Below are 17,892 nucleotides of genomic sequence, written 5' to 3' on the forward strand. Positions count from 1 at the left end.
CCTACTAGAATGGCTATGGGAAAAAGACTATGGGAAAACAAGAAGTATTGGTGATAATGTGGAGAAATTGGAACCCTCATGTGTTACTGGTGGGGACATAAAATGGTATAGTGGCTGTGGAAAAGTTTGGTGGTTCTTCAAAAAGCTAAATATAGAATTTACCACATGACTCAGGAATTCCATTCTTAGGTATATACCCCAAAGAATTTAAGTCAGAGACTCCAATAGATACTTTCATGAAAATGATCACTGTAACAACATTCACAACAGCCAAAAGGTGGAAACAACCAAATTGTCCGTCAAAAGATGACTAGGTAAACAAAATGTTACAACACATGCATGGACAAATGCCAAAACATGCATGAATCTCAAAAATGTTATACTGAGAGACACAAGCCAGTCACAGAAGGACAAATATAGTTCAATTCCACTTATATGAAATATCTCAAATAGGCCAATTCACAGAGGCAGAAAGTTAGCTGGTTAGCAGGGACTAGGGGGAGGGAAATGGGATAAGCTTTATGGTTACAGCTTCTGTTTCTAATAATGGAAAACTTTTGGAAATAGTAATAAGGGTTGCTCAACATTGTCAATGTAATTAATGCCACTGAATTGTATATTTAAAAATGGTTAAAATGGTAAGTTTTATGTTATGTATACATTACCACAACAAGAAAGAAAAAGCAGAAGACTAGATTCATTCAGCATAAAAGTTTTCATACAGAAATAGTATTTGATTTTTATATTCCTTCACAAACAGTGATGTATATAGGTATAGATTGATACTCTTCAGTATTTTTAAAACTTAGGAAAATGGTCACTTATAATAGAAAAACAAACAAACTGGTAGCAACCTTACTGTTGAAGCAGTCTGAGCTCAGGTTGGAAAAGAATTTCCAGACACAGAGTATTTCAGAAGGGAATGAGTTTATTAGGAGCCAGAAGCAGAGATAATGAAGGTGCTGTAAGAGCAGCAGGCCAAACTCCTGACAAACCAGGGAGAGTCAGTATTTTTGTGGCTTAGTAGCCAATCTTTATAGCTTCAAGACAAAACAAAATTCCTGCTGGAAGGTTGGCATTAGGTGATTGGTTGAGGCACCATAGGGTGTTTACTGGAGTGGGCATCTTTGCCTAACTTGGAGTTAGGAGTTTGGAGTTAGTGATGATCAGGGGCTTTTGGCAAATGTTATAAAGGGGTTCAATTAGTTTCTTGGGTGAGGTTGATTCTGGGCTCTGCTTCTGTGGCCTTGGTACAAGTCCTTGTACCTATGTCCTGGGGCAGGACTCAACACTAACAACCAAGAGCCAAACAGTTACACAGATTATGGTAACTAACTTTACGGGAGATTATACTATCATTTCTGTATTTCTGTACGAGAACTTTAATGCTAAGGAGGAAATGGCAACCCACTCCAGCATTCTTGCCTGGAGACTCCCATGGACAGAGGAGCCTGGTAGGTTCCCAGTCCATAGGATTGCAAGAGTCGGACGTGACTTAGCGACTAAACCACCAACACTATACTATCATTAAAACAATCATTGTGCAGAAACATTAAAACTGATTATGGTATATTAAATAAAAAGGCTATTTTGTATATGGTAATTAAATTGTACTTAAGGTAGGAAAACATTTTAAATAATAACTATTAGGCTAGGGTAGTGGTCACAGGACTGGAAAAGGTCAGTTTTCATTCCAATCCCAAAGAAAGGCAATGCCAAAGAATGCTCAAACTACCGCACAATTGTACTCATCTCACACGCTAGTAAAGTAATGCTCAAAATTCTCCAAGCCAGGCTTCAGCAATATGTGAACCGTAAACTTTCTGATGTTCAAGCTGGTTTTAGAAAAGGCAGAGGAACCAGAGATCAGATTGCGAACATCCGCTGGATCATCGAAAAAGCAAGAGAGTTCCAGAAAAACATCTATTTCTGCTTTATTGACTATGCCAAAACCTTTGACTGTGTGGATCACAATAAACTGTGGAAAATTCTGAGAGAGATGGGAACACCAGACCACCTGACCTGCCTCTTGAGAAATCTGTATGCAGATCAGGAAGCAACAGTTAGAACTGGACATGGAACAACAGACTGGTTCCAAATAGGAAAAGGAGTACCTCAGGGCTGTATATTGTCACCCTGCTTACTTAACTTATATGCAGAGTACATCATGAGAAATGCTAGGCTAGATGAAGCACAAGCTGGAATCAAGATTGCGGGAGAAATATCAATCACCTCAGATATGCAGCTGACACCACCCTTAAGGCAGAAATTGAAGAGGAACTAAAAAGCCTCTTGATGAAAGTGAAAGTGGAGAGTGAAAAAGTTGGCTTAAAGCTCAACGTTCAGAAAACAAAGATCATGGCATCTGGTCCCATCACTTCATAGGAAATAGATGGGGAAACAGTGGAAACAGTGTCACACTTTATTTTTCTGGGCTCCAAAATCACTGCAGATGGTGACTTCAGCCATGAAATTAAAAGACGCTTACTCCTTGGAAGGAAAGTTATGGCCAACCTAGATAGCATATTGAAAAGCAGAGACATTACTTTGCCAACAAAGGTCCATCTAGTCAAGGCTATGGTTTTTCCTGTGGTCATGTATGGATGTGAGAGTTGGACTGTGAAGAAGGCTGAATGCTCTAGAATTGATGCTTTTGAACTGTGGTGTTGGAGAAGACTCTTGAGAGTCCCTTGGACTGCAAGGAGATCCAACCAGTCCATTCTGAAGGAGATCAGCCCTGGGATTTCTTTGGAAGGAATGATGCTAAAGCTGAAACTCCAGTACTTTGGCCACCTCATGCGAAGAGTTGACTCATTGGAAAAGACTCTGACGCTGGGAGGGATTGGGGGCAGGAGGAGAAGGGGACGACAGAGGATGAGATGGCTGGATGGCATCACTGACTCGATGGAGGTGAGTCTGAGTGAACTCCGGGAGTTGGTGATGGACAGGGAGGCCTGGCGTGCTGCGATTCATGGGGTCGCAAAGAGTCGGACACGACTGAGCGACTGAACTGAACTGAGTGCGCTTGAGTAATTTTAAAATACTGTTCCGTGTTTTCTGAAATTTGGTATGTTTTATCAAAAATAAATTGGGATAGACAGTATGATCACAAGCTCACTGCTCCAGTGCGGAGGCAGATGACTTCTTTTAGTGGTCCCATTTGAGTTTCCATAGCTGGCTTGGCTTCAGGCCACAGGGGCGGCTCCCTGCTGATCCCGGACCAGCTTTGTGGGAGTCCATGATCCCAGTTAGGACTGCGTCTTGTTGGCGCTTTTTCAGTCCCGAATATTGCATGGGACAACCACTAAAAATTATGTGTTTATCTGAGATGCAAACTTAACTGGGGGTCCTGTATTTGCAGTTGCCAAATCTGGAAACTCTGCCTCTACACCCACCCACCTACCGTCTCGCTCCATCCCTCACCATCGCCGCCTCTTAATGCGCTCCGAACCCTCATTCGCTTCCTCTCGGCGCTCACCCTCCTCCCAGAACTCGGGATCCACCCTCCGCCTGACCTCCACGAGGAGCCCAGACTCCACCCTGCCTCCGTGCCGCCCAAGGTCCCCCCCCGCCCCACAGCCCAGTTGCTCTGCCGTGGAGCCGGCCTCCGCCTTCTGGCCGGGCGGGCGAGCGCGCAGGCGCAGAGGGCGGGCACGGGCGGAATGGGGACTGCGGCTGCTGCAGCGGCGGCGGCCGGGGAGGGGGCGCGCAGCCCGAGCCCCGCCGCCGTGTCGCTCGGCCTGGGCGTGGCCGTAGTGTCGAGCCTGGTGAACGGGTCCACGTTCGTGCTTCAGAAGAAGGGCATCGTGCGCGCCAAGCGGCGAGGTAGGGCGGGCAGCGGCCCTGCTCCGGGTGGGGGCGGGGGGTGTGGGGGGAGCAGCCGCCGGGTGTTGGGAGAGGAGCTGCCTCAAGTAGGGGAGTGTTCGGGTCGTCAGACCGGGCGGGGCACCTCCGAAGGGCGAGCTGCGCGGGCGGGAGACCCCTGAGCCCACCCGAAGCGCTGGCACAGACGCTGCCCCGCGCGCCAGGAGCGTCTCTGCAAGCAAAGCTGCCGGGGAAATCAGCCGCCCGCCCTGAGCGATGGTAGTGGTGTCGCCGCCACTGTTTCTCTCTCTTCCCAGCGGCTGCCAAGGCCGTCTTCAGTTTTATAAGATTTTTCCAGCAGACTTCTTTCCTACCTCGCAGACCCAATCCCTTTGCAGCCCTGCAGCCCGCCGACCTGCCCTCTGGTTGTCTCCCAGTGTCCCTGTCACCTGCATTCGCCGGCTGCTTAGGGAAAGCTTCTTGTCTACAGTATTCGTGGAATGGTCAGAGTCCACTGCCGGACCGGGAGGTGCGACAGGCCTCCCACCTTTGCTTTGACTCGGGCCTGGGGTGCACTTGGAGGGCAGGGTCCGCTGACCTCTCTCCCCGCAGTGGCCATATCAGTGCAGAAGAAAAAAATGTGCACTAGGCAGGCCAGGGTGGGACTTGTGGGCCAAGGAGGCGCTTGTCCTCGGGGTCTGTGCTTTCCTGCGTCTTCTGTTCTTGAGGTCCTCGGCTTGAACCATCTTTGGTTTAGATTTGACCTATTGACTACAATGTATGGATGTGAGAGTTGGACTGTGAAGAAAGCTGAGCACTGAAGAATTGATGCTTTTGAACTGTGGTGTTGGAGAAGACTCTTGAGAGTCCCTTGGACTGCAAGGAGATCCAACCAGTCCATCCTAAAGAAGATCAGTCCTGGGTGTTCATTGGAAGGACTGATGCTGAAGCTGAAACTCCAGTACTTTGGCCACCTCATGCAAAGAGTTGACTCATTGGAAAAGACTCTGACGCTGGGAGGGATTGGGGGCAGGAGGAGAAGGGGACGACGGAGGTTGAGATGGCTGGATGGCATCACTGACTCGATGGACATGAGTTTGAGTGAACTCCGGGAGTTGGTGATGGACAGGGAGGCCTGGCTTGCTGTGTGATTCATGGGGTCGCAGAGTTGGACATGACTGAGCAACTGAACTGAACTGATTTGACTACAAATGAATTTCAGTGTGAAGAACACGCAAGACAAATTAAAATAATCAAGAATGGGCCGACTGAATATTGCTTGAGGTGGACACTGCTTATCAGTATGGAAAGTGAGAGATGTGGCTGACTTTTTTGCCAGTGTTCCTGTGTACTGTTTACTGAAGGCAAGATGTAGCATGCTTTAAAACTGCTAATGAACCTGTTCAGAAGGACTGAGAAGGTCTTGTGGTTGTTCATTGTGTTCTACAAGAATAGTGTTAGGAGCTCTCTGGGAAGGAGGAAGCCACCAGGTCATGGATTTAAGAATAAGTTAACTCATTTAATAGTTCTAATTCTAGAATGCAAGTGAAACTCTCTTGAGTGCCCTGGATGTTCAGCCATGAGTGAATTGAGGAAAGAGATAAAGGGACCTACAACCTCAAGAGAAAATATGAAATCATAGATATTTGTTAAAGAATTCGGCCTCAAAGGGAAAACATTGCAGTCTATGCTGCTAAGTCGCTTCAGTTGTATCCGACTCTGTGTGACCCCATAGACGGCAGCCCACCAGGCTCCTCCATCCATGGGATCTTCCAGGCAAGAGTGGAGTGGGGTGCCATTGCCCTCTCCAATTGCAGTCTATACATAACATCTAAATGAAATCTAATGTAGTTTCCCTTGGATGCAGCTGTAAACCCAAAGGTAGGAAATAGCCATTTGGCAGCTGCACACTTTTCAGGGAGCACCTGTCAGTTTGAGGGGCTTTAGGGTGAAGTATTTGCTGTAATTCAAAAATAAACAACATATGTGCCCTTGATAGGATGGGTACATGATCTCCTGAACCCAGTCTAACCATGAGAAAAACACCACACAAAGCTGAATTCAGAAATACCCTGCAAAATATCTGCAGCCCTCCTGTCAAGGTTGTAAAGTCTGAGAGACTGTCAGAGCCAGGAGGAGCCTGAGGACACGTGACCATATGACATTAGGTAAAATCTAAGGAAACCTGAATATAGACTTAACAGAAAACAATGATTATTGAGTAAAACTAAATGTGTTGTTTCAGCTCAGCTTATGTGTTCAAGGGAGTTAGTGAATAAGAAAAAACCCCACAGAAACCTGAAAAAAAATTATTGATGCTTTTATTTATGCTTGCACACTATGTCCTTAAATTAATGAGTGAAAATGTGATATTTGCTAATTTCATTCTTCCCCAGTTACTATCCACCATTACTAATTCAAGCTAGCTGGGTTCATCATAATGGTAGAGTATGGACATATAGTCTTGTTTTGATAAATTAGTTTTTATTTGTTCAGCCGATGTTCATGAAAGTCTTATTATATGTCAGATACTGGTGTAGGTATCGAGGACACATAGTTTCAAATTTGACTCCTCCTGAATCCTTTTTCTGCCTTTTCTGACAAGTAGCATAGTTGGCCATTATGAAATGACTGAATTGGAGGAGATGGGAGGACAGAGTAGGTGGCTGAAAACTGGGGAGTCAAGTTCTTGTGTTAAGGAATGGTTTCTAACTGCAAAAAGCTGTCTCCCTGAAAGTTTCAACTTTATTGCATTGCCACACACCAGCATTTCTTTTGATTCTCAGCTTCAGGAGAGCCACCGTTCTGGTTACCGCCCTTCTATTGGCTGGGAGGGGTTGGGGTACAGCTTCCTCTGTTACTAGCTTTCACTCAGTCTTGAAAGGACCTTGAATAGAATACCATGCGTGGACTGAAAATGGGTAGGCTAGGAGCACCATCCACAACACAGGCTTAAGGTGAACTGCCTCGCTTCTGGGGTGGCTTTGAAGGACTCTGAAGATGGGAAGAGGTCCGGGAGCACCTGGGGCTACAGGACATTGATAATATGTTTAGTGTTAGAACTCACTTGAAGCAGAGCTTTTAAAAGAGAAACAAGATAATCATCGAGTGTAAAGATGTTTGTTGAAAGCCACTTGCAATATTAGAATTCCTGTGCTGGTAGATAGGCTAGGATGGAGCCTCTTAGCTAGGGGAATGATGTCCTACCCTCAGACAGACACTGTAGAGACAGCCTCAGGAAAGTCATATGCATGGATTTGCTGGAGGCTTTGGAGATCTACATAGATGAATAACTCTATTAGAATGTCCTAGGCCTGGAAGAACCATGAACTTTTAAAAAATTCCCTTTCATCAAAACCAGATCAGTTCAGTTCAGTCACTCAGTCGTGTCCGACTCTTTGAGACCCCATGAATTGCAGCACACCAGGCCTCCCTGTCCATCACCAACTCCCGTCGAGTCGGTGATGCCATCCAACCATCTCATCCTCTGTCGTCCCCTTCTCCTCCTGCCCCCAATCCCTCCCAGCATCAGGCTCTTTTCCAATGAGTCAACTCTTCGCATGAGGTGACCAAAGTATTGGAGTTTCAGCTTCAGCATCAGTCCTTCCAGTGAACACCCAGGACTGGTCTCCTTTAGGATGGACTGGTTGGATCTCCTTGCAGTCCAAGGGACTCTCAAGAGTCTTCTCCAACACCACAGTTCAAAAACATCAATTCTTCAGTGCTCAGCTTTCTTCACAGTCCAACTCTCACATCCATACATGACCACTGGAAAAACCATAGCCTTGACTAGACAGACCTTTGTTGGCAAAGTAATGTCTCTGCTTTTGAATATGTTATCTAGGTTGGTCATAACTTTCCTTCCAAGGAGTAGGTGTCTTTGAATTTCATGGCTGCAGTCACCATCTGCAGTGATTTTGGAGCCCAAAACCAGGAGATACCTCCTAATGCCTGTTAGGATGGTGGTGGTTTTAAAAAGAAGTAGGAGGTAATAAGCATTGGTGAGGATGTTGAGAAATTGGAACCCTTGTGCACTGTTCTTGAGAATATAAAATGGTACACCTGCTATGCAAATCAATATGGAGGTTCTTCAAAAAATTAAATGTAGAATTACCATATAAGCCAGCAGTTCCATTTCTGAGTATATATATCCAGAAGAAATAAAAAGCAGGGACTTGGATAGATATCTGCACACCCTTGTTCATAGAAGCATTATTCACAATAGAGAAAGTGTGGGAACAACCCAAATATCCATTGATGGATAAATAGATAAACGAATTGTGGTATATACATTTAAAAGGAATATTATTTAGTCTTAAAAAGGAAGGAAATCCTTACACATGCTGCATAATAGATGAGCCTTGAGACATTATGCTAGTGAAATAAATCAGTCACAGAAGGACAAACCTTACATGATTCTACCCATATGAGGTACCTAGATAGTCAAATTATAGAGACAGAAAGTAGAATGGTATCACAGGGGCTGTAAGAAGGAGGGGTGGAAAATTAATGTTTAATGGGCACAGAGTTTCTTTTTTTATTGTTGTTAAATATTCTCTTTTACCCAGAGTTTCTGCTTTGTAAGATGGGATAGTTCTGGAGATGGATGATGGTGGTTGTACAACAGAGTGAATGTACTTAATGCCATGGAACTGTACACCTAAAAATGGTTAAAATGGTGACTTTTATATGTATTTTTCCACAATAAAAAAATCCTTTTCAGATTTCATAGTCTCTTTTCCTGAGAAGAGTACAGCCTAAGTGTGTAGTTATACTGTTAGATGCTCAGAAGGTGAGTGAGTTGTCCCATGAGAGTGAAAACTGGGATCCAAGTATCCCGCCTGCTAGTCTCAAGCCTCCTGTACTGACTTGAAGGGCACGTGCTCTCTAGCTTTTGAAAGTCCACTTTTTTCCTTGCCTCTCTTGTCATTCCCAGGCACACACCTAGGTGCATGTACCCCCACAGCCAGGGATGAGATGGACACATGTTGTCTTCACCCCCGCCGCCCTCTGGGCCTGCGATTAGTTTCTCAGCTTCTGTGAGTCCTCCATACCCTAACAGGTGGAGTTGGCTCCTTCTCCTGCTGTATGTCTTCTTTGTGTCTGTCCTCAACCCTTTTCTGCTCCTGAAACCTGTGGTCTAATGGCTTGTTCACTTGTCTCTGTGCCCCCTGGATCGTGGCTGTTCAAGGCAGGGGACATGTCCTCTCAACGGGGAGCCATATGGTGGGCACTCAATATGCCATCTAACTGGCCATGAGTATCCGTGTAGTAAAGAGGGTAAAACTGAACCTTGTATTTTATTTGTAAGCTTTCTTCAAATTATTCAGAGCTGACCTCATTTATCTGTGGCCTTTGCTAAGCAACAGAAACCAGAGTTACTGCCGGATCTGAAAACCTCTAACCCTGATCCCTGTCCAGCTCCAAGGGGAGACCATTGATGAAGAACACGGGGAGAACAGTGTAGTTGTTAAGAGCATCGAGTGTCTCCATAGCCTGTACATATCTGGTTTACTTGGTAGTATTTCCAGAAGAAGAGAAGGTAAAGAAGGCTGCTACTTATACAAGACTCATGATGTCCCAGCCTCATGCCTCTGTCTGGACTCAGATAGGCCCTGCTTCCTTGGGGTCTTCCAGTGGATTGCAGTCAGACGGTGGCTGGGGTTAGAGCCATCTGAGATGATTTCTTCACTCGCTTGTTCAGGACAGCTGAAACAGCTACAGGGAGTCCTGAGCCCCCTCTCTATTTCTCTCTCCCCCTTCCTCCCTCCCTCTGTCACTATTGTAGTCTCTTCACACGTGGCTACATTGGGCTTTCTCACACCATTATGGTCTCAGGGAAGTCATACCCTTTATGTGCTGCATAGCTTCATCGAGACCGAATCTTCCAAAGACTAAAGTGATTGCTGAACGATCTTTGTGACCTGTTTTGGAAGTCTTAAAATACTACCACTGCCACATTCTAGTGGTATACTCAGAGCCAGCCCAAGTTCGGAGTGTGCGGGGACAGTATAGGGACATGGATCCCAGGAGGTGTGATGTAGGAGAGAAGTTGAGGCTCGCACTCGACACAGCACTGGTGGTACCATGGTCTAAACCCAGCTCAGGCTGACTTTGAAGGTGGTCTTTCTCTCCTGCTGCCTGTAGGAAAAGTGAAGGGGAAGATATTAACACAGAAAGTCACCTACAAGTAGGACTTTTCCAATGAGTTTCATAATTTATTTGAAAAAAGTTCATAATATGATACTGGTGTATTATAAATAAGTACATAAAATTAATACCCTAAAACATTAAGGTAAATAATTTCTAATCTTTTTCGTTATGACAAACATGGGACTAGATCACTAATACACATTCCTGCATGAAATACTGCTTGATCTTACTGAACTTCCGTTGGACAGAGTGTATTTTTTATTCAAAAATGTTTATTGATACAGTATAAAATATAATGTAATTTATATTTCCAGTACTTTAAGTCCTCAGTGAGTAAATAGCCCTTTTTAGAAAAATTTTAAAGATGAGCAACTAGAAAAAAACAGTTTTCAAGAAGAATATGCTCAATCCCACACTCTCTAACCCCACATTCCCTATGTATTGGTTCCATTCCCTAATGTTTCCAAATCTGTTACTGTAAACTGATTCTTTTGGATATTGCCTGCATCAGCCAGGGAGGGTGGGCAGGCAGAGGGTTTACTTTGCTGGTCCATGCCCAATCAGAGCTCTGCTAAACAATCATATCGTTCCAGAGAACTCTGGGCATTGTCATATTTTTAAAAGAGCATCTTCTTCCTGATTATAGAAATGTGGCCATTTTTTAAAATCTGGGAAGTACATATGAATAGGAAAATAAAAAGTATTCATCTCTTCACTTTGAGGTAACTACTGTTACAATTAGGTGTATTTCTCTTAGTCACATTCAATACTTATATTTCAACATTGAATTTTAATGAATAAATCCTGTGTACCAAATATATATAATACATAGGGTATAGAGAAAAATGAAATAAATACCACCAGTCAGATGTGGTATATCTCTTCATCATGTACCTTGAAAACTGTGTGCCAGGTTACTTCCTATTGTTGTGCTCATCCCCATGCTGTTAAATATCCTTTCAAAAAATATTCAGTGGTTGCATGAATGTTGTTGTCGTTCAGTCTCTCAGTAGTGTCTAACTCTTTGCGAGCCCGTGGACTTCAGCATGCCAAACTTACCTGTCCTTTACCATCTCCCGGAGTTTGCTCAAACTCAGGTCCCTTGAGTTGGTGATGCCATCCAACCATCTCGTCCTCTGCCATCCCCTTCTCCTCCTGCCTTAAATCTGTCCCAGCATCAGGGTCTTTTACAGTGAGTTGGCTCTTCACATCAGGTGGCCAAAGTATTGGAGCTTCGGTTTCAGCATCAGTCCTTCCAATGTATATTCAGGAGTGATTTCCTTTAGGATTAACTGGTTTGATCTCCTTGTGGTCCAAGGGACTTTCAAGAGTCTCCTCCTACACCACAGTTCAAAAGCACCAGTTCTTTGGAGCTCAGCCCTCTTGATGGTCCAACGCTCATATCCATACATAACTACTGGAAAAACCATAGCTTTGACTAGACAGAGCTTTGTTGGCAAAGTCCCTGCTTTTTAATATGCTCTCTAGGTTTGTTGTAGATTTTTTTTCCAAGGAGCAAGATTTTGGAGCCCAAGAAAATAAAGTCTGTCACTGTTTCCATTGTTTCCCCATCTATTTGCCATGAAGTTATAGGACCGGTTGCCATGAACTTAGTTTTTTGAATGTTGAGTTTTAAACCCGCTTTTTCACCCTTTCACCTTCCTCAAGAGGCTCTTTAGTTTCTCTTCACTTTCTCCTATAAGGGTGGTGTCATCTGTGTATCTGAGGTTATTGATATTTCTCCTGGCAGTCTTGATTGGAGCTTGTGCTTCACCCAGCCTGACATTTCACATGATTTACTCTGCATATGAGTTAAATAAGCAGGGTGACGATATACAGCTTTGACATACTCCTTTCCCAATTTTGAACCAGTCTGTTGTTCCATCATCTTTTAGGATTTAAAATAGCTCAGCTGGAATTCTGTCACCTCTTCTAGCTTTGTTTGCAGTGATGCTTCCTAAGATCCACTTGACTTCACACTCCAGGATGTCTGGCTCTAGGTGAGTGAGCACACCATTGTGGTTATCTGGGTCATTAAGATCTTTTTGCAAGCCATCTTGAATTAATTTTTGTATATGACTAAGGTATGAGTCAAGGTATGCCACATTTATGGCAGAAAGTGAAGAAGTGAAGAAGAACTAAAGAGCCTCTTGATGAAAGTGAAAGAGGAGAGTGAAAAAGTTGGCTTAAAGCTCAACATTCAGAAAACTAAGATCATGGCATCTGGTCCCATCACTTCATGACAAATAGATGCGGAAACAATGGAAACAGTGAGAGACTTTATTTTTGGGGGGCTCCAAAATCACTGCAGATGTGACTGCAGCCATGAAATTAAAAGACATTTGCTCCTTGGAAGAAAAGTTATGACCAACCTAGACTGCATATTAAAAAGCAGAGACATTACTTTGCCAACAGAGGTCCGTCTAGTCAAATCTATGGTTTTTCCAGTAGTCACGTGTGGATGTGAGAGAGAGGACCATAAAGAAAGCTGAGCACCTAAGAATTGATGCTTTTGTACTGTGGTGTTGGAGAAGACTCTTCAGAGTCCCTTGAACTACAAGGAGATCCAACCAGTCCATCCTAAAGGAAATCAGTCCTGAATATTCATTGGAAGGAATGATACTGAAGCTGAAACTGCAATACTTTGGCCACCTGATGTGAAGAACTGACTCACTGGAAAAGACCCTGATGCTGGGAAAGATTGAAGGCGGAGGAGAAGGGGATGACAGAGGATGAGATGGTTGGATGGAATCATCAACTCAATGGACATGAGTTTGAGTAAGCTCCAGGAGTTGGTGGAGGACAGGGAAGCCTGGCATGCTGCGGTTCATGGGATCACAGAGCTGGACACTACTGAGTGACTGAACTGAACTGAAGTGAAGGTATGAATCAAGGTTCAGTGTTGTCTCTCCTGGTAGACATTTGGTTCTGCATCATTTGTTGACTGAATTATACTGCTGCTTTAGTCCATGATCTGAGTGTATATGTGTGAGTGTATTTCTGAATTGTATTCTGTTTTTATTATATGCTCAGTCCCTCAATTGTGTCCGACTCTTTGCGATCCCATGGACTGCAGCACGCCAGGCTTCCCTGTCCTTCATCATTCCCGGAGTTTTCTCAAATTCATGTCCATTGAGTCTATGATGCCATCCAACCATCGTGTCCTCTGTTGTCGCCTTCTCCCCCTGCCTTTGATCTTTCCCAGCATCATTGTCTCTTCCAATGAGTTGGCTGTTTGCATCAGGTGGCCAAAGTATTAGAGCTTCAGCTTTTTATTGTTTATGCCTATACTTATGTCAGTCTGTCTTGATTATGTTGTTTTATAATCTTAAAATCAGATAGTATAAGTCATATAGTTTTTTTCTTCTTTTTCAAGACTGCCTAGCTATTTCTTTAGGAAAGTAGATTCTACATATCTAATAAGAATCATACAAAAGAACTTCAGGTACTAACTCCATTCATACATTGGTGAATACCAAGTGACCAAATTGAGTCTAGTTAATACTCTCATTTAGCTGGTGGTGTCAGGAAAGAAATTTTCTTGATAGTTCTTTTTTTTAAAGAACTCTGTAAAAACTATGTAGCATCTTTTAAGTTAAGGCATTAATTAGCTAGTAAAGGACTTAATGATCCACTCCTGCTTTGCTGTTTGCAGCAACTTCTGTTCTTCCTCTCGGGAATACACGTGAATGGAAGTAATTTTCTTGTGGTATGATCAGGAGGTACATAAACTAGATGCCTGTCTGTATTTTTGTGCTAGAAAGTAATATTTTAAGGACATTTCTGACACACGTTTATAACTAAATGGAAGGTTTTAAAAGCCAATAGTCCATCATCACTGCCAATTGATATTATCATATCAATATCAATAGACAATAGACTATCAATAGACAACATCACTGCCAGTTGGTATTATCATCCTGAGAAGGTTCTTTTGTGTTTGCACAACAGTTCTTTGTCTTATGGTTCAGCTGTTATAAACAACCATTGAACTCTCAGCATCCAGGGTTTCCAGTATGAGGGGAGAAAAAAATTCTAGACTTTAGATATTGCTACCTTTGGAACCCATACCTAGGAGTGGAGGGGAGGAGGCATGAGTGCAGTCAGATAAACAAACAGAAAATCATCAGTGTTCTACAGTTCTGAGCTCCTTGTTCTTGCTGAGGCCAGAGAACTTGAAGAGTCCCAAACATCAGCCTGGAAGAGGACGAGCATGAACATAAGCTTGAACAAGGGCCCCCTGAGGGTGTTAGCTAAGTAACTAGGATGTTTAGGGACAGTGATGAAGGTGAAACTATGAAGAAACTGTCATTTTAGAACATAAGAAAATAATGTCTATAGCAGGGCCAAGGCCTAACGCGGAAGGCAGGCTCCTAAGAGTTTCTGGCTGCAAGAGGATGGAACCTGGGGCAGCTACTGCACAGGTGCATGAGCAGAAAGAGCAGTGGGTTTTCTTCCATGAGCACTGGAGGTACTGCTGAACTGGGGTCCTTGGGGCCCACGTGGAGAAGTACCACTTTGATACCTAGTTAGAAGTGTAACTTAATGCCTATTAAAGCAGAAAAATTTTACCTAATATTGACTTAAAAGGTGCAGGTGATTGCAATACTTTTGCATTTCAGCAAATTCAAGCTCCTCTTGGAGAGTATGAGTGGGGGGACCCTAAACACTTGCAGCTGACTTGTACCCTTTGACTAAAGGGAGACCAAAATCTTGTTATTTCTCCATTCCTAGTATCCCAGGTCCTTCCCCATTTTAGTGAGAATCCATTCGAAACCAGCAAAAGCATACGCTCTATAGTAGTGTTGTACGGTAGTGAAAGCCGTGAAAGAGGAGAGTCTCAGTGGGTCCCCTTGTACTGGCATCCTTGGACTGCAGGAGGATTGCCCACGTTCTAGCTGCTGCTGTAGCAGCGGTCCCATGCCCTCAGCATAGACCCCCAACAGAAAAGACTGCGGCTGATTCCTTGATTTCTAAGTTCCTGAAATCTGCTGAATATCATATATAGAATTTTGAAAAGCTGTTGAGTAAATTAGTGTGTTCACTTGCTGTAAAACAGTCTTCAAGATCTAGAATGAAGTATGTTCAGAGCTATTTTAAATAATAAGCAAGAATATTTATTTACACACAAAAGAGAGCAGGAGTGGCCATGCTTATATTAAACAGAATAAACTTTAAGACAAAAATTGTTCCTAGAGACAAAGAGGGACATTTTATAATGATGAAATGGTTCAATCTTCAGGAAGATATAACATTTCTAAATATATGTGGACCTAGCAACAACACCCAGTTTTGCTTCAGCAAAACTGACAGAATAAAGAGAGAGAGAGACAATTAAAAGCAGTGGCTGGATCGGACTTCCCAGGTGGTCCAGTGGTGAAGAATCTGCCTTCCAATGGAGGGGACGCTGGTTTGATCCCTGGTTGGGGAACTAGGATCCCACATGCCGTGGGGCAACCATAACTAAGACCTGATGCAACCAAATAAATAAAAATTAAAAAAAAATAGTAGTTGGAGATGTTAGTATCCTACATTCAAATGGATAGAAAAACAAGGCCGAAGATCAGCAAAGAAGTAGAAGACTTGAACAATACTATAAGTCAATTGGTATTTACTGTTTTAATTTTTACAGTTGGATTTATGCCATTTACTCTTTTTCTATACATCTCGTAGATTTTCTGTTTCTCTACTCATTTATGGCTTTATTTGCATTATGTGAATTTCTCTAGTGTAGCCTTTTAATTCCTTTAATGATTTTTCACCATATTTTTTTAGTTATTTGCTCTAGGATTTACCATTTTATTTTAGCTAATGGAGTCTACTTCAGACTTATACTAATTTAAATCCAGGTAGATATAGAAATATTACTCCTATACAGCTGCATTGCTTTTTTTTTTTTTTTTGTAATTTTTTTTTTTAACACCAGAAACCTTTTGTAGTGAGGTATAGCCAATTAACAATATTGTGATAGTTTCAGGTGAGCAGCAAAGGGTGTCAGCCATACATATAAATGTAACTTCCTTCTTTCTTATTGTTATATATGTTACATTTTTTATGTTACAAACCCAACAATGTATTGTTGTAGCTTATAATAAAGATAATGTATACTTTATATTATTTTACATCCCAAAGAGGCTTAGAAAACAAAGGAAGTCAAATACAGACTTATAGTGTTTGTTATGTTTCTTTTTAAAGAAATTATTTGGCTGTGCTTGGTCTTAGTTGCAGCACTTAGGATCTTCAGTCTTCTTTGTGGCATGCTGGGTTTTAGCTGTGGCATGCAAACTCTTAATTGTAGCACTGAAAAAAAGTGAAGTCACTCAGTTGTGTCTGACTCTTTTTTGACCTCATGGACTGTAGCCTGCCAGGCTCCTCCATTCATGGGATTTTCCAGGCAAGAATACCATAATGGGTTGCCATTTCCTTCTCCAGGGGATCTTCCCAACCCAGGGGTCAAACCCAGGTCTCCTTCACTGCAGGCAGACTCCTTACTGTGTGAGCCACCAGGGAGGCCCCCAGACCAGGGGTCAACCCCAGGCCTCCTGCATTGGGAATGTGGAGTCTTAGCCACTGGTCCACAGAGAAGTCCTTGTTATGTTACTTTCTTATTTACCATTTCTTATTTTCTTCATTTGTTCCTGTGGATCAAGTTACCATCAAGTTATCATGTTCTTACTTGGTAAAACTTTGCTCACACATGTATCCTTTGTGCTGCCCTTATCAAATTTATTACTATATGTTATATATTTGTGTATTTATAATGTATACTATATAATGTATAATGCTGTATGTTATTGATCCAACAAGACAATAATATACATTCAGTACCTTTTCAAATCATCTAAGATGAGAAAGCAATGGCACCCCACTCCAGTACTCTCGCCTGGAAAATCCCATGGGCAGAGGAGCCTGGTAGGCTGCAGTCCATGGGGTCGCTAAGAGTCGGACACGACTGAGCGACTTCACTTTCACTTTTCACTTTCATGCATTGGAGAAGAAAATGGCAACTCACTCCAATATTCTTGCCTGGAGAACACCAGGGACGGGGGAGCCTAGTGGGCTGCCGTCTATGGGGTCGCACAGAGTTGGACACAACTGAAGCGACTTAGCAGCAGCAGCATCAGCGAGATGAGAAAGGACAATATATTTTCATTTCTACTGACTTTTATAATGACACAGTTACCTCTGTCATTACTGGAGTGTGTGTGTGTGTGTATGTGTATGTATTCAAAGTACCATCTGAATTTACTTGCTTTCACCTGAAGAACTTCATTTAATGTTTATTGTAAGCTCCGTTTGTTCTCAATTCTCTTCAGTTTTACTTATCTGGGAATGTTTTTGTTTTGCCTTCATATTTAAAAGATAGTTTTGCTGGATGTAAGATAGTTGCTTGACAGTTTCTCCTTTAAGAACTTTGACTGTATTATTCCACTGCTTTCTGGCCTCCACTTTTTGCTGAGAAGTCGGTTGTTAATCTTATTGGAATTCCCTTGTTGTCAGTTGTTTTTCTCTTGCTTCTTTCACAATTTTGTCTTTGAGCGTTTTACCATCATGTGACTGGGTGTGGCTATCTTTGTGTTTGTCTCATTGGAGTTTTTTGAGCTTCCTTGATGTGTAGATTTTTTTTTAATCACATTTGGTAAGTTTCAGCTATTTTTCCTTGAATATTTTTTCTGATACTTTCTTTTCCTCTGATAATCACATTATATCTATTGATATTCTTAATGATGTCCCACATTTCTCTGAGGTGCTGTTAATTTTTCTTTGTACCTCTCTCTCTTTAGTTTTTGTTTTCTGTTAATGTTTTCCATAATGTATAATCTTTATCAATATGTCTTCAAGTTCACTGATTCTTTCTTCTGCCAGGAGGTTAAAATCTGCTATTGATTTTTTCATTCTAGTCATTTTACCTTTCAACCCCAGATTTTACAGTTG

The 17,892-nt window shown here is 42.7% G+C and overlaps 1 protein-coding gene across 1 annotated transcript in view; it reads left to right on the forward strand.

Moving 5' to 3' along the window:
- Positions 1 to 3,650: 3,650 nt before the first annotated feature.
- Positions 3,651 to 17,892, forward strand: part of NIPA1 (NIPA magnesium transporter 1) — a 50,066-nt gene continuing 35,824 nt past the window's right edge. Inside the window, exon 1 of the mRNA XM_055571829.1 lies at positions 3,651 to 3,825. Coding sequence (XP_055427804.1) covers positions 3,663 to 3,825 — 163 coding nt within the window. The 5' untranslated portion in view covers positions 3,651 to 3,662. The remainder of the gene's footprint in view (positions 3,826 to 17,892) is intronic.

The sequence above is a fragment of the Bubalus kerabau genome, chromosome 3 (genome assembly GCF_029407905.1).
Source record: "Bubalus kerabau isolate K-KA32 ecotype Philippines breed swamp buffalo chromosome 3, PCC_UOA_SB_1v2, whole genome shotgun sequence".
Taxonomy (NCBI): Eukaryota; Metazoa; Chordata; class Mammalia; order Artiodactyla; family Bovidae; genus Bubalus; species Bubalus kerabau.